Source organism: Anser anser (genome assembly GCF_964211835.1).
Source record: "Anser anser genome assembly, chromosome: 1".
Classification (NCBI taxonomy): Eukaryota; Metazoa; Chordata; class Aves; order Anseriformes; family Anatidae; genus Anser; species Anser anser.
This window is the reverse complement of record NC_139720.1, coordinates 197,668,710-197,686,167: the sequence shown is the minus strand read 5'-3', so window position 1 is coordinate 197,686,167 and position 17,458 is coordinate 197,668,710. Positions and strand designations below refer to the sequence as shown.

At 42.5% G+C, this 17,458-nt stretch overlaps 1 protein-coding gene and 1 long non-coding RNA gene across 2 annotated transcripts; one reads left to right on the top strand and one right to left on the bottom strand.

Moving 5' to 3' along the window:
- Positions 1-95: 95 nt before the first annotated feature.
- LOC310893110 lies at positions 96-1,445 on the bottom strand. Its single transcript, XR_014578716.1, has 3 exons — positions 1,203-1,445; positions 394-517; positions 96-213 (listed from the first exon to the last, which is right to left on the bottom strand). It is a non-coding gene; the product is annotated as an uncharacterized lncRNA (long non-coding RNA).
- A 431-nt stretch (positions 1,446-1,876) lies between these two features.
- Positions 1,877-13,099, top strand: BIRC2 (baculoviral IAP repeat containing 2). The gene is made up of 10 exons (XM_083821656.1): positions 1,877-2,046; positions 3,313-3,436; positions 4,386-5,361; positions 5,472-5,571; positions 6,776-6,854; positions 7,576-7,624; positions 8,663-8,905; positions 10,126-10,380; positions 10,519-10,560; positions 11,430-13,099. Exons 3-10 carry the CDS (start codon positions 4,488-4,490, stop codon positions 11,621-11,623), a joined length of 1,836 nt encoding a protein of 611 aa, XP_083677782.1. The 5' UTR covers positions 1,877-2,046; positions 3,313-3,436; positions 4,386-4,487; the 3' UTR covers positions 11,624-13,099.
- Positions 13,100-17,458: the final 4,359 nt, after the last annotated feature.

Below are 17,458 nucleotides of genomic sequence, written 5' to 3'. Positions count from 1 at the left end.
TCCACCTCCAGAAACTGGCTATATCACCTTTGCTATTTCAGTCAACACTGTCATTAGGTTTATTTTCACAAGCACTGGTAATGCGGCAGCCACACTTTTATTAGTACTGTCACCTCTTTGATTACATGGGACTCGCTAAGAGAGCAGTTCCCTTTGGTTGAGGAGAGCTTTATCCTAGTACAGCCTTCCTTCCCCTTCTCCAGAGCAACGAATCTGCAAAGTAGAGCATCTTGTTTATCCTACTGTTTCTTAGGTCAAGCCCGTGATCTTCAAACTCTGATGCAGCCGGTGAAAGGAATGCTCATGTTGTGCATGTGCTGCTTTTAGCTTGCATATGACTGGAAGCACTATGGCTGCACTCCTCTGCCCCTGCCCCTGCCTCTGGAGAGTTACCCTGGTCCCATGCTGAAGCTGGAGCTGGGATGCTGCTGGTGACACATCACCCCTTGGGAATTTCAGTGCTAAGAAACCTTTAGTTATCTTCTGATTTCATGGAGTGGCACCAAGCGGGGAAGCACTGCAGGACAGAGAGAGTTAAGGTGGAACAGTGAATTAATGAACTTTGGGAGAATGTGGTTAAAAGTCAAGAGGCCACCTGGAATCTATAGCAATAGTTTCAACGTAATTTTATTTGGGAACTCCTGCTTGAAGTCCCAAGCTGAGAACATCAGCAGCTTGGTCCACGAAAACAAATGTTTCAGCAGCTGCAATTAAAGCCATGCATACACACATGCACAGAGCCCAGTTGCTTATGTGATACTGAGCTCCCTGTGTGCAACAAACTTGAAATCCCACACCCTATCCGTCTTCAGATAAGGTGTTTGGAGAGCTGAGTCCATTTTTGAAACCCTACTGTTGTCTTCTCAATGTCAGAAGCTTCCTTAAAATGACGCGTCGGCGATCTGATAACAATTTTAAACTTTAAGGTTGTTTTTCTTTTTTAGCAAGTGCTGAAACATTTCTATGTCAAGAATTAAGGGAAGTTAAATGGTGTTCCAGTACTGCCTTACTGCACTTAGATGTCTGAAATGTGACTCGGTATTATTATTGATTAGCGTCATCGCATATGACAGGAAATTTGACACCATTTTAGAACAGATATGAATGAGTCTTTTGCAAATTCACCTTACTGGAACAGTTACAAAAAAAAATACCCGTCTGTGTCATAACACGCTCTTCAGTCATGCTTCCTTTATTTTTACCCTTCAGTTCTCAGTTGTGCAAACACCCCGCTATCGCTGTCATCACAAATGCACCAAGCGGGGCTTTTTCACCTTCTGTCTGCCGTTTCTTTATAGGAAACGTCATATCGTAATTCTGCCGGGAGATTTTGAGCGCCGGTCAGTATTATGGTACCTCCTGTGGAAGTTTTTCAGACTTTTACGTGCAGATACCGTCCTAAACCTCTCCGATGGAAACGCGCCGTCAGTTTTGCCCTCCCCCCGCGCCTTTCACTGCCTTCCCCTGAGACTTTCAGCCCTCAGGTTTAACCTCCGCGGCCGCCCCCCCCTCAGCTCGGGTTCGGCCCAGGGCCCGCGGGGTCCCGTCGCCTCGCCCCCCGCCCGCCCGCCGCCGGGTCCCGCATGGCGCAGGAAGGAGCCTGGAAAGCCCCGGGGCGGAGCGGGAAGCACGCCGACCTCGGGGCTTTCCCCGCCCGCTAGGAAAGTACCGAGCGTTCCCGCTCACCCCGGCGGGGACCGAGCCCCGCTCCGGGGGGCTGAGAGGGGGCCGAGGGGCGCTGAGGACCCGCAGCACGGCGCCTTCCCCCGGACACCACCACACAGAGGGAGGCGCAGGAAGCCCCCCGCCGCCATCTCAGGGCGGGACGAAGGAGGAGGAGGCGGTGGCCGCCCTCTCCCTTCGGGCAACGCATGCGCTCCGCCGATCCCGGGGCTTTACCAGCGTCGCCACTGCCGTGGACGGAGTTCCCCGGGCCGGGGCGGTGCCCGAGGGGGCTCCGCTCCCCCTGAGCCCCGTGGCCGGGCGCCCCATATAGGCTGGGGCGCGCAGCCCGGCCGCCTGCTGCGAGGGGCCCGAGCGGAGGCTGTGAGTGAGGGGCTGCGGGCTCGGGGGTGCGGGGCGCGGCCTGCTGCGGGGCTGGCGGGGAGCTGGGGAGCCGGGGAGACGCCTCACGGAGCGGGGAGGACGGGGACAGGGCCGGGGATAGGGGCAGGGGGGAAAGGAGAGGTCCTGAGGGGGCTCCGGGGCTGTGTGGCAGCTCCCCCCTGCTGCGTGTCCCCGCTCGGTGCCGGCAGCGCCTGAGACAGCTCGCTTTCCCCTTGTGTGGTGTTGGGCTCGTTAAATATTGCTTATTTGGGCTTAATTAACTTATCGGTGTCGCTGCGGGGTAACCGGGGGGACACATGCGGTTTGGTGGCCGGGAGGTTGTGGGCATCGAGGCTATGTAGGGATATAACGCACGGTAATACTAGAGGAGTGTTATCAGGTAACAGCCCGAGCAGTCAGTGATTCCTAGGGATACATCATCGTGCTGTGATATAACTCGCTTATTTTGGCTTTTCCCAGTCGGGAGACGTTTCGGACTAGCGTTGTGCACAGACCTTGACATCTTAGTCCCAGCTGCACGTGGCCTTTGTGCCATTGTTAATCGCTTCCTCGGGATTAGGAAATTATTGGGAGCACTAACAGGGTGGGTGACCGTGGTAAGCGCTAGAAAATGCAGTTTTCCTGTAGGGGACTTTTCTAAGGCTGTGTCATTGTGACATATACATCCATTTTGAGTCTTTCCTGGAAGATCTTGCAATAAATTGATACTGCAGAACAGGTTACTATATATATATATTTATATAATTATAATGTGTGAACTTTGTTCTTGACTGAAATTTTTGGTGAAGTTCCAAATTTTGCTGAAGTTACCCTTTAAATATAGTCAGATCTAGCTAAATAAGAAATTTCAATAGCTGTAATATAAGCCAGTGTAATAAAATGGGATCTTTATTGGTTGAGATTCTGCAGCCTTAAGCAAATTTAAAGGGGTGTACCATCTTCTGTACAAGATTTTCCCTCTATTTATGCTGATACAGCTTGTGATCGTGCAGCCTGATTCATCCATCTGCCAAATGCTTCTGCCTGTGGATTAAACAGTTTTGCATATGTGTCAGTAGCAGGGAAGTTGTGTAAAATCCATTCCATGTGACAGTACATAAAGTTGACTTCCTGAAACTAACTAGCTGACATCTCAAAAAAGCTTCCTCTGCGATTTTAGTGCTTCAGTTTGTGTAGTTCGTTTATGTAGATATTACGTGCACATCGCTTTGCATTTTTTGAAACACTACTCTTTCATCTTTACAGGTTTTGTTCCACCCAAAGGAGTTCATTGAGGCTATAGACATTTACAGTTTCTTCTTGTGAACAGTCATTATCAAATATGGAGACGTAGGCACCTTAGAAGGGACTTCAGTCTGAACTCTGGGAGGTAGTTCTGTGCACAATAAAGAAACTAAAACTTTATTTTTTTCCTTTGTTTGAGGTTTGCTTGTTTTATAAATATGGCATACAGCAAAAATTTAATTTATTGGTATAAAGCATTAGAATGTCCTGACACAAAGCAATTTATTTATGTTAAATGCGATAAGTGCATACTTGTAACTAAGGCACCAGGTTAAAACTGAAATGCTCCGTTCAGCCTTTGCTGACAGTGTTACAGACAGAAAAGCCTGAGGCTCATTAAGGTAGCGTGTTCTTGTCAGAGGCAATGCATGGGATTTATGCATCTCATAGCTGAATATTTGATACACTTGAAGTTGAGTAGAAACTGACTTCTTAAGTCTTAACAATTGCTACAACGATATGCAGATGTTGAGGGTGTTTTTGTCAGTTCAGTAGTAGCAGATACACCAGATCAATCGGGTAATGTCAGTTCAGGGGCTCTTTTGAGCGTAAGAAGCTGTTACGTTCAGTTTCCTAATGAGAGTAAAAAACTAAAAGTTTGTATGTGTATAGTTGTCTAGGGCGCAGTAGATCCTAAACCACTTGACATCATTTTGAACTGTAACATACTATTTCATTTTATTTGAAGCTTCCCCCTCCACCCCCCAGTTTTAGTTTCTTTATTGACAAAGGATTTTGATAAACCCATCTGAGGTTTTGCCCTCTGGACCCAGCCTCTACTAGCCTGACTAATTGACGCTGCTCTCCCAGATACAAAGAACAAGGAAAGCATGTGATGCATGTGTAGTTCAAGGGGCAGTCCTTGTCCTTTTAAACATGCTTTCTTTAATTGTTGATGGGATAGATCAGCTTTTGTGCAAGAGCAGTTGTGTAGACACAAGTACAAGAACTCAGAAAATGTTTGAAGTCTGTTAATCGTGGCTAATTCTATTCGTACCTGTATTGAAAGTTGCACATAAATATTTCATTTTCAGGTTCTTACTTTTACACAGGCAGGGGTTATTCAGAATTGCCTTTAATGCACACAGCTACCTCCCAGAGGAAGACTTGTCCCATTTTTCCAACAATACTCCATTATGAACATAATGGAAAATAGCCCTCTCTTGGCTAGCATGATGAAGCAGAGCGCTCTGTGTGGTGAACTGAAATACGACGTATCCTGTGAACTCTACAGAATGTCAACGTTTTCTACTTTCCCTGTCAATGTGCCAGTGTCAGAACGGAGTCTTGCCCGGGCTGGCTTTTATTACACAGGTGTGCAAGATAAAGTTAAATGCTTCAGTTGTGGCTTGGTGTTGGACAACTGGCAGCCAGGAGATAATGCTATGGAAAAGCACAAACAGCGGTATCCTAGCTGCAGTTTTGTTCAGGACATGATTTCAGTGAACCACCTCGGGCTGTCCTCTCATTCTGCCTTTTCACCTCTGGTCACAAGCGGTCTCTCATCATCTCTACATTCCATGACGCTTTCTCCAAGCTTTGAACAAGTTGGCTATTTCAGTGGCTCTTTTTCCAGTTTTCCTCAAGACCCAGTAACTACTAGGGCTGTTGAAGACCTCTCACACTTAAGACCTAAGCCTCACAATCCTTCAATGAGTACTGAAGAGGCTAGGCTACGCACTTTTCATGCATGGCCCCTGATGTTTCTCTTGCCCGCTGATCTGGCAAAGGCTGGACTTTACTACCTGGGGACAGGAGACAAAGTTGCTTGTTTCTCCTGTGGTGGTCAGTTGAGTAACTGGGAACCAAAAGATAATGCCTTGTCAGAGCATCGGAGACACTTTCCTAACTGCCCTTTTGTGGAAAATCTCACCCGAGACCAAACAAGTTTCAATGTTTCAAATGTGAGCATGCAGACTCATGAAGCACGTGTTAAAACATTCATAAATTGGCCAACTAGGATTACAGTTCAACCAGAACAGCTTGCAGATGCTGGCTTTTACTATGTAGGTAAGTAAGAAAACCTGGTATCTCTGATTTTATTCATACTGCTGTTTCAACATTTGTTTTAAAGTAACCTGTGTAAATGTTTGCTAGATATTTCGCCTTGTTTTTTAAAGGCCGCAACGATGATGTGAAGTGTTTCTGCTGTGATGGTGGGTTAAGGTGCTGGGAATCTGGAGATGATCCATGGATTGAGCATGCAAAATGGTTTCCAAGGTAATTTGCAAACTCTTTATCACAATTTGTTCATATCCTTACTGCTTAAGTACTTTTAATTTTGGCAGCTATATGCTGCGCTGAATGTTCTTAATTTTGCCATATAGTGTACAAATTCATTCTATCACTTGGATGTATTTCATGTTCCTCTTTTTGAAAGCTCTGAAGTGCTAAAGGTGTCTTAAAATGCTTCTTCGTTAAGCATGATACTTAAGTCTTTCCCCTTCATAACTAAAAGCTGTGTGCATCCCCAAATCACTGTTAGCAAGTGATGCTGCATTCTTAGTGAGCATATGCAGATAAGGGAAGCACTCAGAAAGCAGGCGGAGGAGAAAAAAGCTTCTGAGCACTGAGGTAGAAAGAACTTAGAACTTCAGTCTAGTTCTGTGCACACACTGAATGTTCTTTAAGGAGCCTTTCGGCAGGTGTGGTTTAGTCTCCTAGGTGTAGGATGGATTGTGTAGAAGGTTTCAGTGACTGTTAACACATCTCTATTGGAAAAATGACAGAAATAACTTATGGATACATTCCCTATAATTAAATGGCAGTTGCATACCTGACTGCTGTCTGAGCCTGTGGAAATCTCCATGTTCATTAATGACAGAAATAGCTGCACTTAATTTCAGGGAAGTGAATAATTATTCTTTATGCTCCAACTAATCTTACAAAGGCAATTTACCAGCTCCTGTTGGATACAGGATGTTTTTACAGTTAAATGACACCTTTGTTTCCCTCTGTTATGCCTGGTCAATAAATGTACTTAAAAAGAGATAAAACTCTGTGTTCATGAAGCAGATCTGGCTTTGGTAGTGGTGGTGAATTTTGATAATTTTTTTAAAATGATTTGAGTAAGAGAGAGAACAATAAGAAGTTGAGTTACAAACTTTGTCACTGCACTTTGCAACGAAGCTGACATAGTATTTATGATGTGTCGTTTTGATTAAAAGTGGTAGCAGAATGTAAAGCTGCTGCATTTATGTACGTAAGACTACTGACTGCTGAACATCGTGGAAAAGCTTTATCGAAGTGTTACCAGGTACTAGGCTATATCAAGCTTCCAGTTAAGAAAACTCATCTCTTCCTTCACTCAGCATGAAATGTGCATTTAAATTACTTTGTGCTATTGTAGATGGTTTCATTCTTTGTTTTTCTTCTTATTGGGAAATAGAAGGTATAATTGAATACATTTTTGCCAATGTTTCAGGTGTGAGTATCTGCTTCGTGTAAAAGGAAGAGAGTTTGTAAGTCAGATTCAGGCCAGGTTTCCCCATCTGCTTGAACAGGTAAACCTTACTGTTTTGCAACTTTCCTTTTTCCCATGTTGAAGAGTGCTGTGTTCTTTTGGGGAGTTCCATACATCCTTCTGCCTTACTTCTATATATATTTCTACTAAGTTTCTCACATGGTAAATGCTCTTTATGGGCACAAAAAAATAAACTCGGTGCTGAACGATGGCTAAAGGAACTGAAATATTGGAACTTACCCTGTACAGGTTACTCGTGGTAGGAGTTTCACGAGAAATTATTAAGTAGGTGGTATAATATTATAGTAGTAATTCAGGGGTTATAACACCCAGTCATTTAGAGACAAACCTTTGCTCCTCATTATGAGGCAACGAGATCCTTTGAGCCTCCGTGTCAGGAGAAGGAAGTTATGATTATGTAAGTTTTGGTGAACAGTGCAGATCAGCAATTGGTATTTCAGAAACCAGTCACAGGGAGTTCTTAATTGTCTGTGCAGCTCCTCACAGCTGAATTATCGTTATCCATACAAGATATGATAAGAATAAGCCAAAACTCTCTTAATAGAAGTAGTCAGCACTAACTTTATATTGGTTATGTAGTTGAAGAAATTGAGACTTGTGTAACCATACGTAAAAATACTTAACTGATATCATTCAGATAAAAAGCCCAGCCCAACTTCTTGAGACAAGAAGTAGCTAGAAAGGTATGTAGAAGGAAAAGCAATTCGTGGATACTAATGCAATTCCATTGCATTTTACAGCTCTTGTCAACTTCTGATACACCTGTAGATGAAAACATCGATCCTCCAAGTATGTATATTAATATAACATGAAAAGCATATTTGTGAAGACCCTCAGCACTTTGCAGACTTAATGATAAACTCTCCAAAACTAATTTATTTAGCGAATCTTAGGCTTTCTTGGGAACAACAATACTATAACTGTCTATGTAACATTAAAGAACAGACTTTACAGAAGCTCCTTTGAGACATATCAGCTTTCATTTTCCGTATTTACATACTGCCATATCCTGCTTAGATTTTAGTTTTGAATGCTTGGCACTTCCTTTATTTTTTGTTTCATTGTTGGGTTAAACAGAAACAAGTCAAGCTGGAGTTTGCTAAATCGATCTGTGGTATCGACCTTGGTGGAGTAGTTGCTGAAGGTGTCATGCAGTTAATGCAACTCCATTTTTAGGCACAGAGCTAGGTAAATTGTGAGTTGAGTGGCAGTAGTTGGAGAAAGGGTAGGACAAGCTGTTAAAGTGAAGTCTTTGAGTTCCATTGTGAGTGGAGCTCCAGTTACGGTGGCAATAAACTCCTCCCACAGGCTAAGTAGGAGATAATATCGTAGTCCCTGCTGGTTGAGGATGATGAGTCAGTCCCATGTGCCTGGTGCTTAGTAAGATGGATGGATTGATCAAGAGCTGAAATAGAGCAATTGCTTGCACTAGAAGCCCCGAATTTTGAGTTTCTAACTCGAGATTCAATCAAGATGCTTTTTAAGGCTAAAGTTAAACATGACTATAAGTGTGTGTGTATGGGAGGGGGGAACGACAACCTGAAGACACAATGGGAGTCTCTGATCTTTCTCTGGATTATCCTAGACTTTTTTTTTTTGTGAAACCTGACATGGGTCAAAGTTTATCATGGATTCAATCCAACTGAATGCAAGTAACTAGTTTTAAAAATGGAAACCAATTACTAAAAAAAAATCTCTTTAACCATTGAAATTACCTAGCTTTTTAGTGTTAGGTATTGCGTGTAGATAATGTTGATGTGTTGACTTGTAGGTTGTATGAGTATTCTGTTCTTTACCTTATACACAGTGATTTTCTTCTTTGATTAGTCATTCGTTTTGAACCTGGAGAGAATCATTCAGAAGATGCAATCATGATGAACACACCTGTAGTTAAAGCTGCCTTGGAGATGGGATTCAGCAGACGGCTAATAAAGCAAACAGTGCAAAGTAAAATCTTGGCCACTGAAGAAAACTACAAGACTGTTAATGATCTTGTGTCCGATTTGCTCACTGCTGAAGATGAGAAGAGGGAAGAAGAGAAAGAGAGACAGTTTGAAGAAGTGGCATCAGGTATGCATAAGGCATGAATAAAAATGAAAGCAGAAGTGGTTTGTATTGTTCTGCTTTCTGGCGTGATTTTTATAATTGTTTTTATTCACAAAGTGATTTAATTTACGTGCTCTTAGGATCAACTTCTTTAAGAGCATTATTTGGCAATCTGTATAGCTAGCAGTCTCGTAATTATTTCTTTCCCTTTCTGGAAGATGATTCATAGAGGTTCCAAGAGTTTAGAATCACCTTATTCTTTCCACAGGAACAAAGCCATATTTTTTTAATAACTGTGTGCCTTTATATCACTACTAATTAAATAAATTGAAACAAAATACTTTAACATACTTTTTTTCCTTTTCCTTCTAAATTTGCCTGCTTTTTAAGGTACTTGAACTGGTGAGCCAACATTTTCCTGTTCTAGGAGCTGGCTAGCTTTTACAAATTTAGGTTCTGTAAGATTGTCAAAGGTCAGCTTTTCTGTCTGAAACCACCATGTAGGTCAGACATTGAATGGTGTTTATTTGATGCACCTTTTGTGTTCCCTATTGCTACAAGACTATGTACACTTTTTGAAGACACCCCTTTCCCCCCCCGTGTTTTTAGAGTCTTTAAAGCAGTAATGAAACTTCTCAATTACAAGTTGAAATAAAATGGCTTCCTTCCTATTTGTATATTCTGCCACAAAAACAGAGATGGATTCAGCCATTAAATCTTCAAGAGACTTTGTTTTTAAAATTGTGATAGACTATATTTAAAAACTGAATCTAGTTGTGCTATGCTTCTGGCTTGCTTGCACATAATTCTGTTGGACACCTCTTAGAAAAGCTTGATCCCATCTGCACCTCAGTCATGGTTTTGACCGTCACTGACTGAAGTTAACCTGTCAATTGTCAGTGGGTTAGTATTTCTGTTATGCAGAGCTGTTCCACTTCTTTTCTTTGCAGTTCCGCAGAGAGCATGACCCGTATGAAGTTAGACAAGATCCCCTCAAACCATTTAATGTAGACATGGGAGCAGGAGGCCTTGTAGATGAAAAGGCTTCAGCTCCAAAGCTGCTTGTATGTGGTTTTCTTACGTATGTTCTTTATGTAAGTACCGCTAAAACTTCTTGAGGTCTTTTTAATGCTCTTTAGTAAGTGAACATTTCAAGTAGAGTTTATAATGTGTCGGTTACTAAGCAAAAATGCAGCTTGGAGTACTGTGTTCCTAACAAACACCCAATCCCTTTTCTATTCCAGATGATTTGACCTTAATCCGGAAGAACCGAATGGCTTTATTCCAGCGTTTAACATGTGTACTTCCAATCCTTGGTAGTTTATTGTCAGCTAAAGTGATAACGGAACTTGAGCATGACGTTATTAAACAAAAGACTCAGACAGCATTGCAAGCAAGGGAGCTGATAGACACAGTTCTAGTGAAAGGAAACGCAGCAGCCAGCATATTCAGAAACTGTCTACGAGATTGTGACCCTGTACTCTACAAAGATTTATTTGGTATGTCATTTTCCTTAAAAGGATGTAAGTTTATCAAAGACTAATTAGTGCTGTCTTTGCCATCTAAAGATAAAAGTCAGATGCTGTTGGAATGTAGATTAGTGAAATGACTTGGTTGTTCGTTTTCTTTTATTTTAGTGGAGAAGAGCATGAAGTATGTTCCCACGGAAGATGTGTCAGGTATCTTAAACTCCACTTTCTTACTTTAAAGGGTATTTTGGGACAATTGACTAACATCCTAAAAAGAGATTAACTTTGGTTAAGAAATTGATTTTTTTTTTTTTTTATGCTTGACCCTCTCCCTGATTTATGTTGGCAGTTTTGAGATAAGCACATCTTAAGTTCATGTGCAGGCTTGCACGCAAGTCTATATGCCTTAAGCTATACATTGTGCCTTACACAGGACCCTTTGCACTAGGAGGTTGAGTTTTCTGGAGCTCGAGAAATTCAGATACATGCTGGGCTTGGTCCTGGTACAAGTTCTCACGAAGGCATTTGGTAGGGATCAAGCAGTGAATAATAGGCTAGCATTTCATAGGAGGTACCGTGATTTTTACTTTTCCAAAGTGGGTTATAGCTGTCCTAAGTTCTTGCTTGGCCAACAGCTGGATGGATAAACTTGTCAGACTTGAGTTTGAGTTAGCTCTGATTCTTACTCTTGTAGTTCAGATGCATATGAAACTTAATATGTTAACAGACTTGTGGAAAAGTACACAAATCTGAATATAGCTCACTTCCACCAGTCGTTGTGCTCTGTGCTTCTAATATCCAAACACAAAAAGTACAGCATATGCTGAAATATAAACATAAGTCTCAAGAACTATAGCTGGTCTCCAGTCCCTGAGCTGTTTGTTGTCCCTTAGAAATGGAAAGTACAGACTGGTTCCTTGCACGCTGGTTTCTGAGCTCTGGAAAGTGTGCTTATTTTCTCACTGCCATCTATATTTAGTGAACATAGTCACATTCAGTTTTACCCTTTATTTTCCAATCTACTTTCTAAGTAGAATGCACATATATTCAGGCTTCTTAAAAGGTTAACTTTTTTCCAGGTTTACCTATGGAAGAACAACTGAGGAGACTGCAAGAAGAAAGAACGTGTAAAGTTTGCATGGACAAAGAAGTTTCCATTGTTTTTATTCCATGTGGTCACCTAGTAGTATGCAAAGAATGTGCACCATCCCTCAGAAAATGCCCTATTTGCAGGGGAACGATAAAGGGCACAGTTCGTACATTTCTTTCATAAGGAAGGAAACTTGCAAAAAGTCATCCGCCAGGCACTGAAGCTTAAGCCAGCAAAGTCTTGACAATGGAAAATTGTGTTAAAGAAGATGATTAATCAGCTACCTAACACTGTTGTGTAATGAAGTATATCAACATTATGAATATACTGGGTCTTCCTTGCCAAAGACAATTTCTATTTATAAAACTAACTCACTACTAAGGTGATGTTTCTGTAGCTTTCCTTTCTAAGGAAAGCGACTTGATTAGTATGCCCTTATCTGTTTGAATAAAAAAAAAAAGGACCTTTCTTGTCAAGTTCCTAAAATGGAGCTTGGCATAGCTCGTCATGGGTTTCTTTCATCTGGATGTGGGGTGAGCTAACCTTGGCTGCTTGCCAGGTGCCCAGCAGGCTGCACTTTCACTTACCCTCAGCAACATGAGGCAAGAAAATATGGAAAAGCCTGTTGAATCAAGATAAAGTCAGGGACATTGCTCAAACATCACTGTCATGGGTGAAACAGACTTGACAGGGAGCAAGACTAAATTAATTTATTGCCTATTAATAAGAGTAGGACAGTGAGAACTCAAAAGTGAAAAAAATACCTGCCTCGTCTTCCCGGGTTCAGCTTTACTTGTAACTCTTCTACCTCTTTTCTGCCCTTAGTGGGAGTGGGGGTTGCAGTCAGTTTGTACCACTTGTCTCTGCTGCTCCTGCCTACTTACGCTTCTCACCTGCTCCAGCATGGGTCGTTCCTCTGGGCTCCAGTTCTTCAAGAACTGTTCCGGCACAGGTCTGTACTGCGTTTCCTGGCAGAGGACTCGCACCAGTGCGTGTTCCTTTCTAGGGTGACAGCTCCTGGTGGGAGCCTTCCTCAGTGGGTGTTCCATGGGCTGCAGCCTCCTTCAGGGTGCATTCACCTGCTGTGGCGTGGTGTCTGCCACAAGCTGCAGGAAGGGTGGCTGCTCTCATGTGGTCTTCCACAGGCTGCAGGAGGACAGCCTGCTCCACCATGGTCTTTTCCACAGGCTGCAGGGCAACCTCTGCTCTGGTACCTGGAGCTCCTCCTCCCTTTCACTCCCTGACCTTGGTGGGCTGTTTAGTTCGTTTTCTCGTTTGTCTCTCACTTAGGTGCTGCTGTGCAGTTTTTTCCCTTTAATATGCCATCAGAGGTGCAACCAGGGTTGCTCACTGGCTCAGTTTTGGCCAGCAGTGAGTCCATTCTGGAACTGGCTAGGTCTCACAGAGGCCATCCCTGCAAGCCACCAAGATCCTTGTCTTGTACAGGATGTGAGGAAATAGTTAAGATGGCTGTTTATTAACAGTAAACTTCAGCTACCCGTACAGTTCTGTTTTGGCTTTCTTGTGGACAGGGTGGAGAAAAGAGGCTAACTGTTGCAGGAACAGTGAGACTTTTAAATTTTGTGTTGAGATATTTGTGTAATGTGTATTGATAATAGTTTATATGAAGGCTGAATTAAAATATTTCTACTTAGCAAATGAGTGCTTGTTCATTCTTTTCTGATTGTTGGATATTCTCTGCAGGCTGCAGTGACTTAACTCTTCCTGTTAGAAGCGGTGGTATTTTTTTTTCCTGTGCTCTTTGGAAACAGAAACAGCATCTGGTACTTCCTTCTGTCTTGATTTTTTTCAAAGAATAGAAATCCTGGCCAGATCTCAGGATCTTAGAGATGAAATGATGAAATGGAGGGTAGCTATGCAGCCACGTAACCTTTACGCTGAGGATTAAAATGTAAAAGCTACTTTTCTGTATTTGGAAGTTGACACTGATTGTGCAATTAAATAGTAGGATCTTCCAACCTCCTATGAAGTCTTGGGGCTTGTGTTATAAACTGGTAATCCAATGACTCCGGTTTCCTTAATGATTGGTTCTTCACCCTTTTCTGCTCTGGATACATGGACTTGTATATTAGATACCTACAGGGGGAAAGGTGCATCGGTATTTTTCAAGGACGTAGCGTCAAACAGTGGGAGAAGAATACTGCTGGGATAACTCCATCAAGTCACGCAGCATTGTCAATTTGTCAGACTTTGCGAAACCAGTCTTTCCAAGTCATGTTAATGCCCAAGTACAGGCTTCTCAATCTTCAGACCTTCCAGCAATAAGATGCGCTTATCGGTACTTCAGTGTCTTATACTCTAGTGTGATGTGAAAATGCTGAACCTCAGGTTCCAGGATGAGTGTGCACATGTAACTGGTTCTCATCACATCATGTGTGGCTTTTATCTGCACCCATTATCTTTTGTAAAAGGAGCACCTTGTGTATGAAGGTAGTAAGAAAGAACGTGTGCAGGCGATGCACGTTGTGCTGGTTGTAGTGCCTTACCCTGCGAAACGGTTGCTTGGTGTTTAGAGCAAGACGTACATTAAACAGGGAGGTGTTTGTCACTAGCAAATAAATTTCCATTCATAGTTAGAGATGTCACGTGGTTGGCACCTGTACACATCTTTCCTATTGTACATCTGCACTGTAATTTAATGAAGCATCCCATCTAAGTCTCGAAAAGAAACCTCCGGATCTCCTGGCTTAACCAGCTGCTGTCTTGGGAAAGCTTCCTGTTGAGTTTGGAATTTAGGCTGCGTGGAGCTACCACTATGTTAACAATCGCAGCCACAGCATTGAATCGGAGTTCTGGCTAGCTAAAAAGGGAAACAAACAAACAAACAAAAAAAAACAAAAGCCATGTCATTTTGTTTGAGTTAATGATGCAAATGAGACTGATTTTAGCAGACTGTGTGTTATTACACCAGTAGTACTGTAAATCACTAAATGTAGTGGGGCAATTCTGCAAAGGAAGATACAAATGCATTTTGGTTTTCATCTGCTGGTCTTTGCCCTGCCTCCAAGCAGTTTGTAGAGTCCCTTTTAGGGCAATACTGGAGATAAGATCTTTGAAGTACCCTTGCTTTGCTGTCTGGGGGGTTGAGGAGAGGGGACGAATCAATTGGTTCTCTATTTTTAGTGTGAAATCAGTGACACTGACTTGTGGCTTCATCCATTCTTCCGTAATTTCTGCAGTGTTGTGCTTAATGCTGTGCAGTAGCTGGCACCCTGCTTCCTGTAATGCTTTGACATACATACCTTGCAGTACGTAGGATTCTTTAACTGTACATTTATCCAGCTGTATTATATGTACATAACCTTCTTTTAATTTTGCAGTTTAAAAGTGAAAATATTTCAAGCATTGCATGTAGTTTTAAGCAGCTTTGATTAACATCCTTTCGCTTTTCTGCTTTTGAAGCTTCTAAAGGCGCTTTTGTATTATGCAGCAACTTAAGTTGCAAAGGATTATAAAAAGCTTGATAAAGCGTAATGTGCATGATTTGAAATTTACGTTCAAATTTATGTTCATTTATTGCTCAGAAAGCAATAATAGTAGTACCATGTAAACTTTCTACCAATTAAGATGAGAGTTGGTAGGAGAACTGGAGGGGTCAGGCTCACATGAAGTGTTACCATGTAAGCCCTGTGCTTGAACAGGGAGCTGGGGAAGACTAAAACGTGATGCGTGGTGCCAGGACAAGAAGCAGTGGGCACAAACTGGCACACGGGAGGCTCCCTCTGACCACCAGGCTGTACTCCTGTGCTGTTTGAGTGATGGAGCCCTGGCACAGGCTGCCCAGAGGCTGTGGGGTTTCCTCCTCCACCAAGCACCCGAACCACTTTCTGAGAAGTGGAAGAACTTGACCTAGAAACTGCTGGGTAAAATCCGTTGACCTAGTTTTGGCAGGGAGGCTAATGTAGGTTGCAGCTTTCCATTACTCCCTGCTGTGATGGTTGTGGTTGCCCTGATGGGTAATGCTCTACACTTGAGCAGTTACACTTGTAACTAGCAGTTACACTCATAACTAGCTAGTTGTGAACTACTTGACCATGCTCACACTTCTTTCCGTGTCCATCTCCTTTGAAAGCATTTTCCAAAGCTTCCACTGGGAAAGCTCAAGAGCTGTGTCTTTTTGGCAGTGCTGATACAGTAAACGTTCGGTGACCAGCAGCTCACAGGAGTCTTCCAGGAGGCAGCAGCCAGCAGCCCTTCCACCCGCCTGGCTCCCTGCTGCCAGATGTCAGCGCTCCACATCCACCACGTGGCTCGAGCTGGCAGCAGGCATTCATATGGCTTACAGGTGGAAGGTGAGACCTTCAGCGTCACTGGTGTTCGGTGGCCAGGTCTGCGCTAAGATAAAGCTAGAAGGCAATATTCCCAGCTGCTATAAATGAGCAGTGGCTTTACTTGAGTGAAGCCACTTATCTGCAAAGGCTCTAGCCCTGAGCAGTTGCAGTTTACGATACTGGCTTGAGATACTGCAAGGCACAACAGCACAAGTAGCAGCTGGCTCTTTTGTAAAGATAGTGCTAAGAAATGTTATAATTATTTAGGAGTTTCCTGCTGTTTTTTTGTTTTTGGACTGGATGTGTATCTGTCTTTACTTGTTTTTAAGCATTGACCAGGAAGCAGAGCTCTCTTCAAATTGAAGATAGCATGCGGTCCTAGTATCCTAGAACTTGCCAAAGCTTTCTGTGCTCGTGTGCTTTCAGTTAGTATATGGACCTCTTCAGAAAAAAGACCTCTTCCTTTCAGATCTGCACAGTTTGCCTTACCGATGCTCTACTCTTTCCACAGAAAGAGAAATGAGAAATACTGGGTAGTTATGGAGAATAGGATACTAGTTAGGGTTGTGATTTGGCCAGTGGACGATAGCTTCAATTGTCTGTGAAAAATAAAGTCTTTAGAAAAGATTGTCAAGTATGCAACAATAGTAGTAAGAAAGTACCCCATTTGCACAGACGCTTGTTGGTTTTCTATTTTTATGAACCCTGTCTTCCTCAGTTTTTCTTCTAAAACTTCAGAAGCATCCTTCAACTGATTGCTGGCCAGGTTCAATGCCATGGTTTCCAAGCTGCTTGAAACTTTCCATTGATAAGGTCAGAACAAATAACAGACAAATTCTGTAAGTATCAGAGTGAGATTATATTACTCATTGGTCTTCTAAACAGGTTCTTAAGAACCTCCAGAACTTAGTCCCTCTTATTCTTTCAATTTTTGGAGTTACTGGATATGACATTTTGAAGTGTAGCAATGACCTGGCATTGAAGAATAAGGTTTGTCATTGTTCAAAGTGCCTTACAGTGACACAAACGCTATAAATTCTAATTCAGGCCCACGGTTAGACACTAGGATGAAAGCAAGGAATTGGCAGGCCCGCTCTGTGCTCTTTGTGAGAACAGTTGAATGCAGACCTAAATTCATTTAGGTTTCCTGTCTTTAAGACTGCCATCTCTGTCACGCACGTCAGGGTTTGCTCTAAATGGCTGAGTGTCATACAGAGAATGTTTATATTCTCCCCAGGTCTGTTTTCACTCTTATCCGCTTCTGTAGACACTTACCTGTATTCTCCTTATTTTGCTTTTGGCAATATTTGATTTATAAGACATTGTCATCTTGTTGCTTGTATCTTTTTCAATAAAGCATGTTAAGAATGCTAGGTCTTCAGGGCAAAAACTGAGAGTGGCATGAGACTGTAAGAGCTTTAACAGTCTCTGAACATGAAGGAAAATGTATGGAAGCAGGTTTACAAAGGGATGCAAGATCATGTTACTCAGATAATCTTAATAGACTTTTTTTCGTTATTATTAAATAAATAAATAAATACAGCATTCCTGTATTTCTGGACTGCCTCGAAACCTTTGATACAGGGGCCCCACCAAAAAATTAAGCTGGAAAGGTAATGAGTTGGTACCAGAGTACAGGCTAAGGGAGCACTGCACAGAAGGAAATGACCTGTGAGAGGAAGGCAGAATGCTGAAGTCCTGAGATTTGGTCATATGGCTGAGCTTG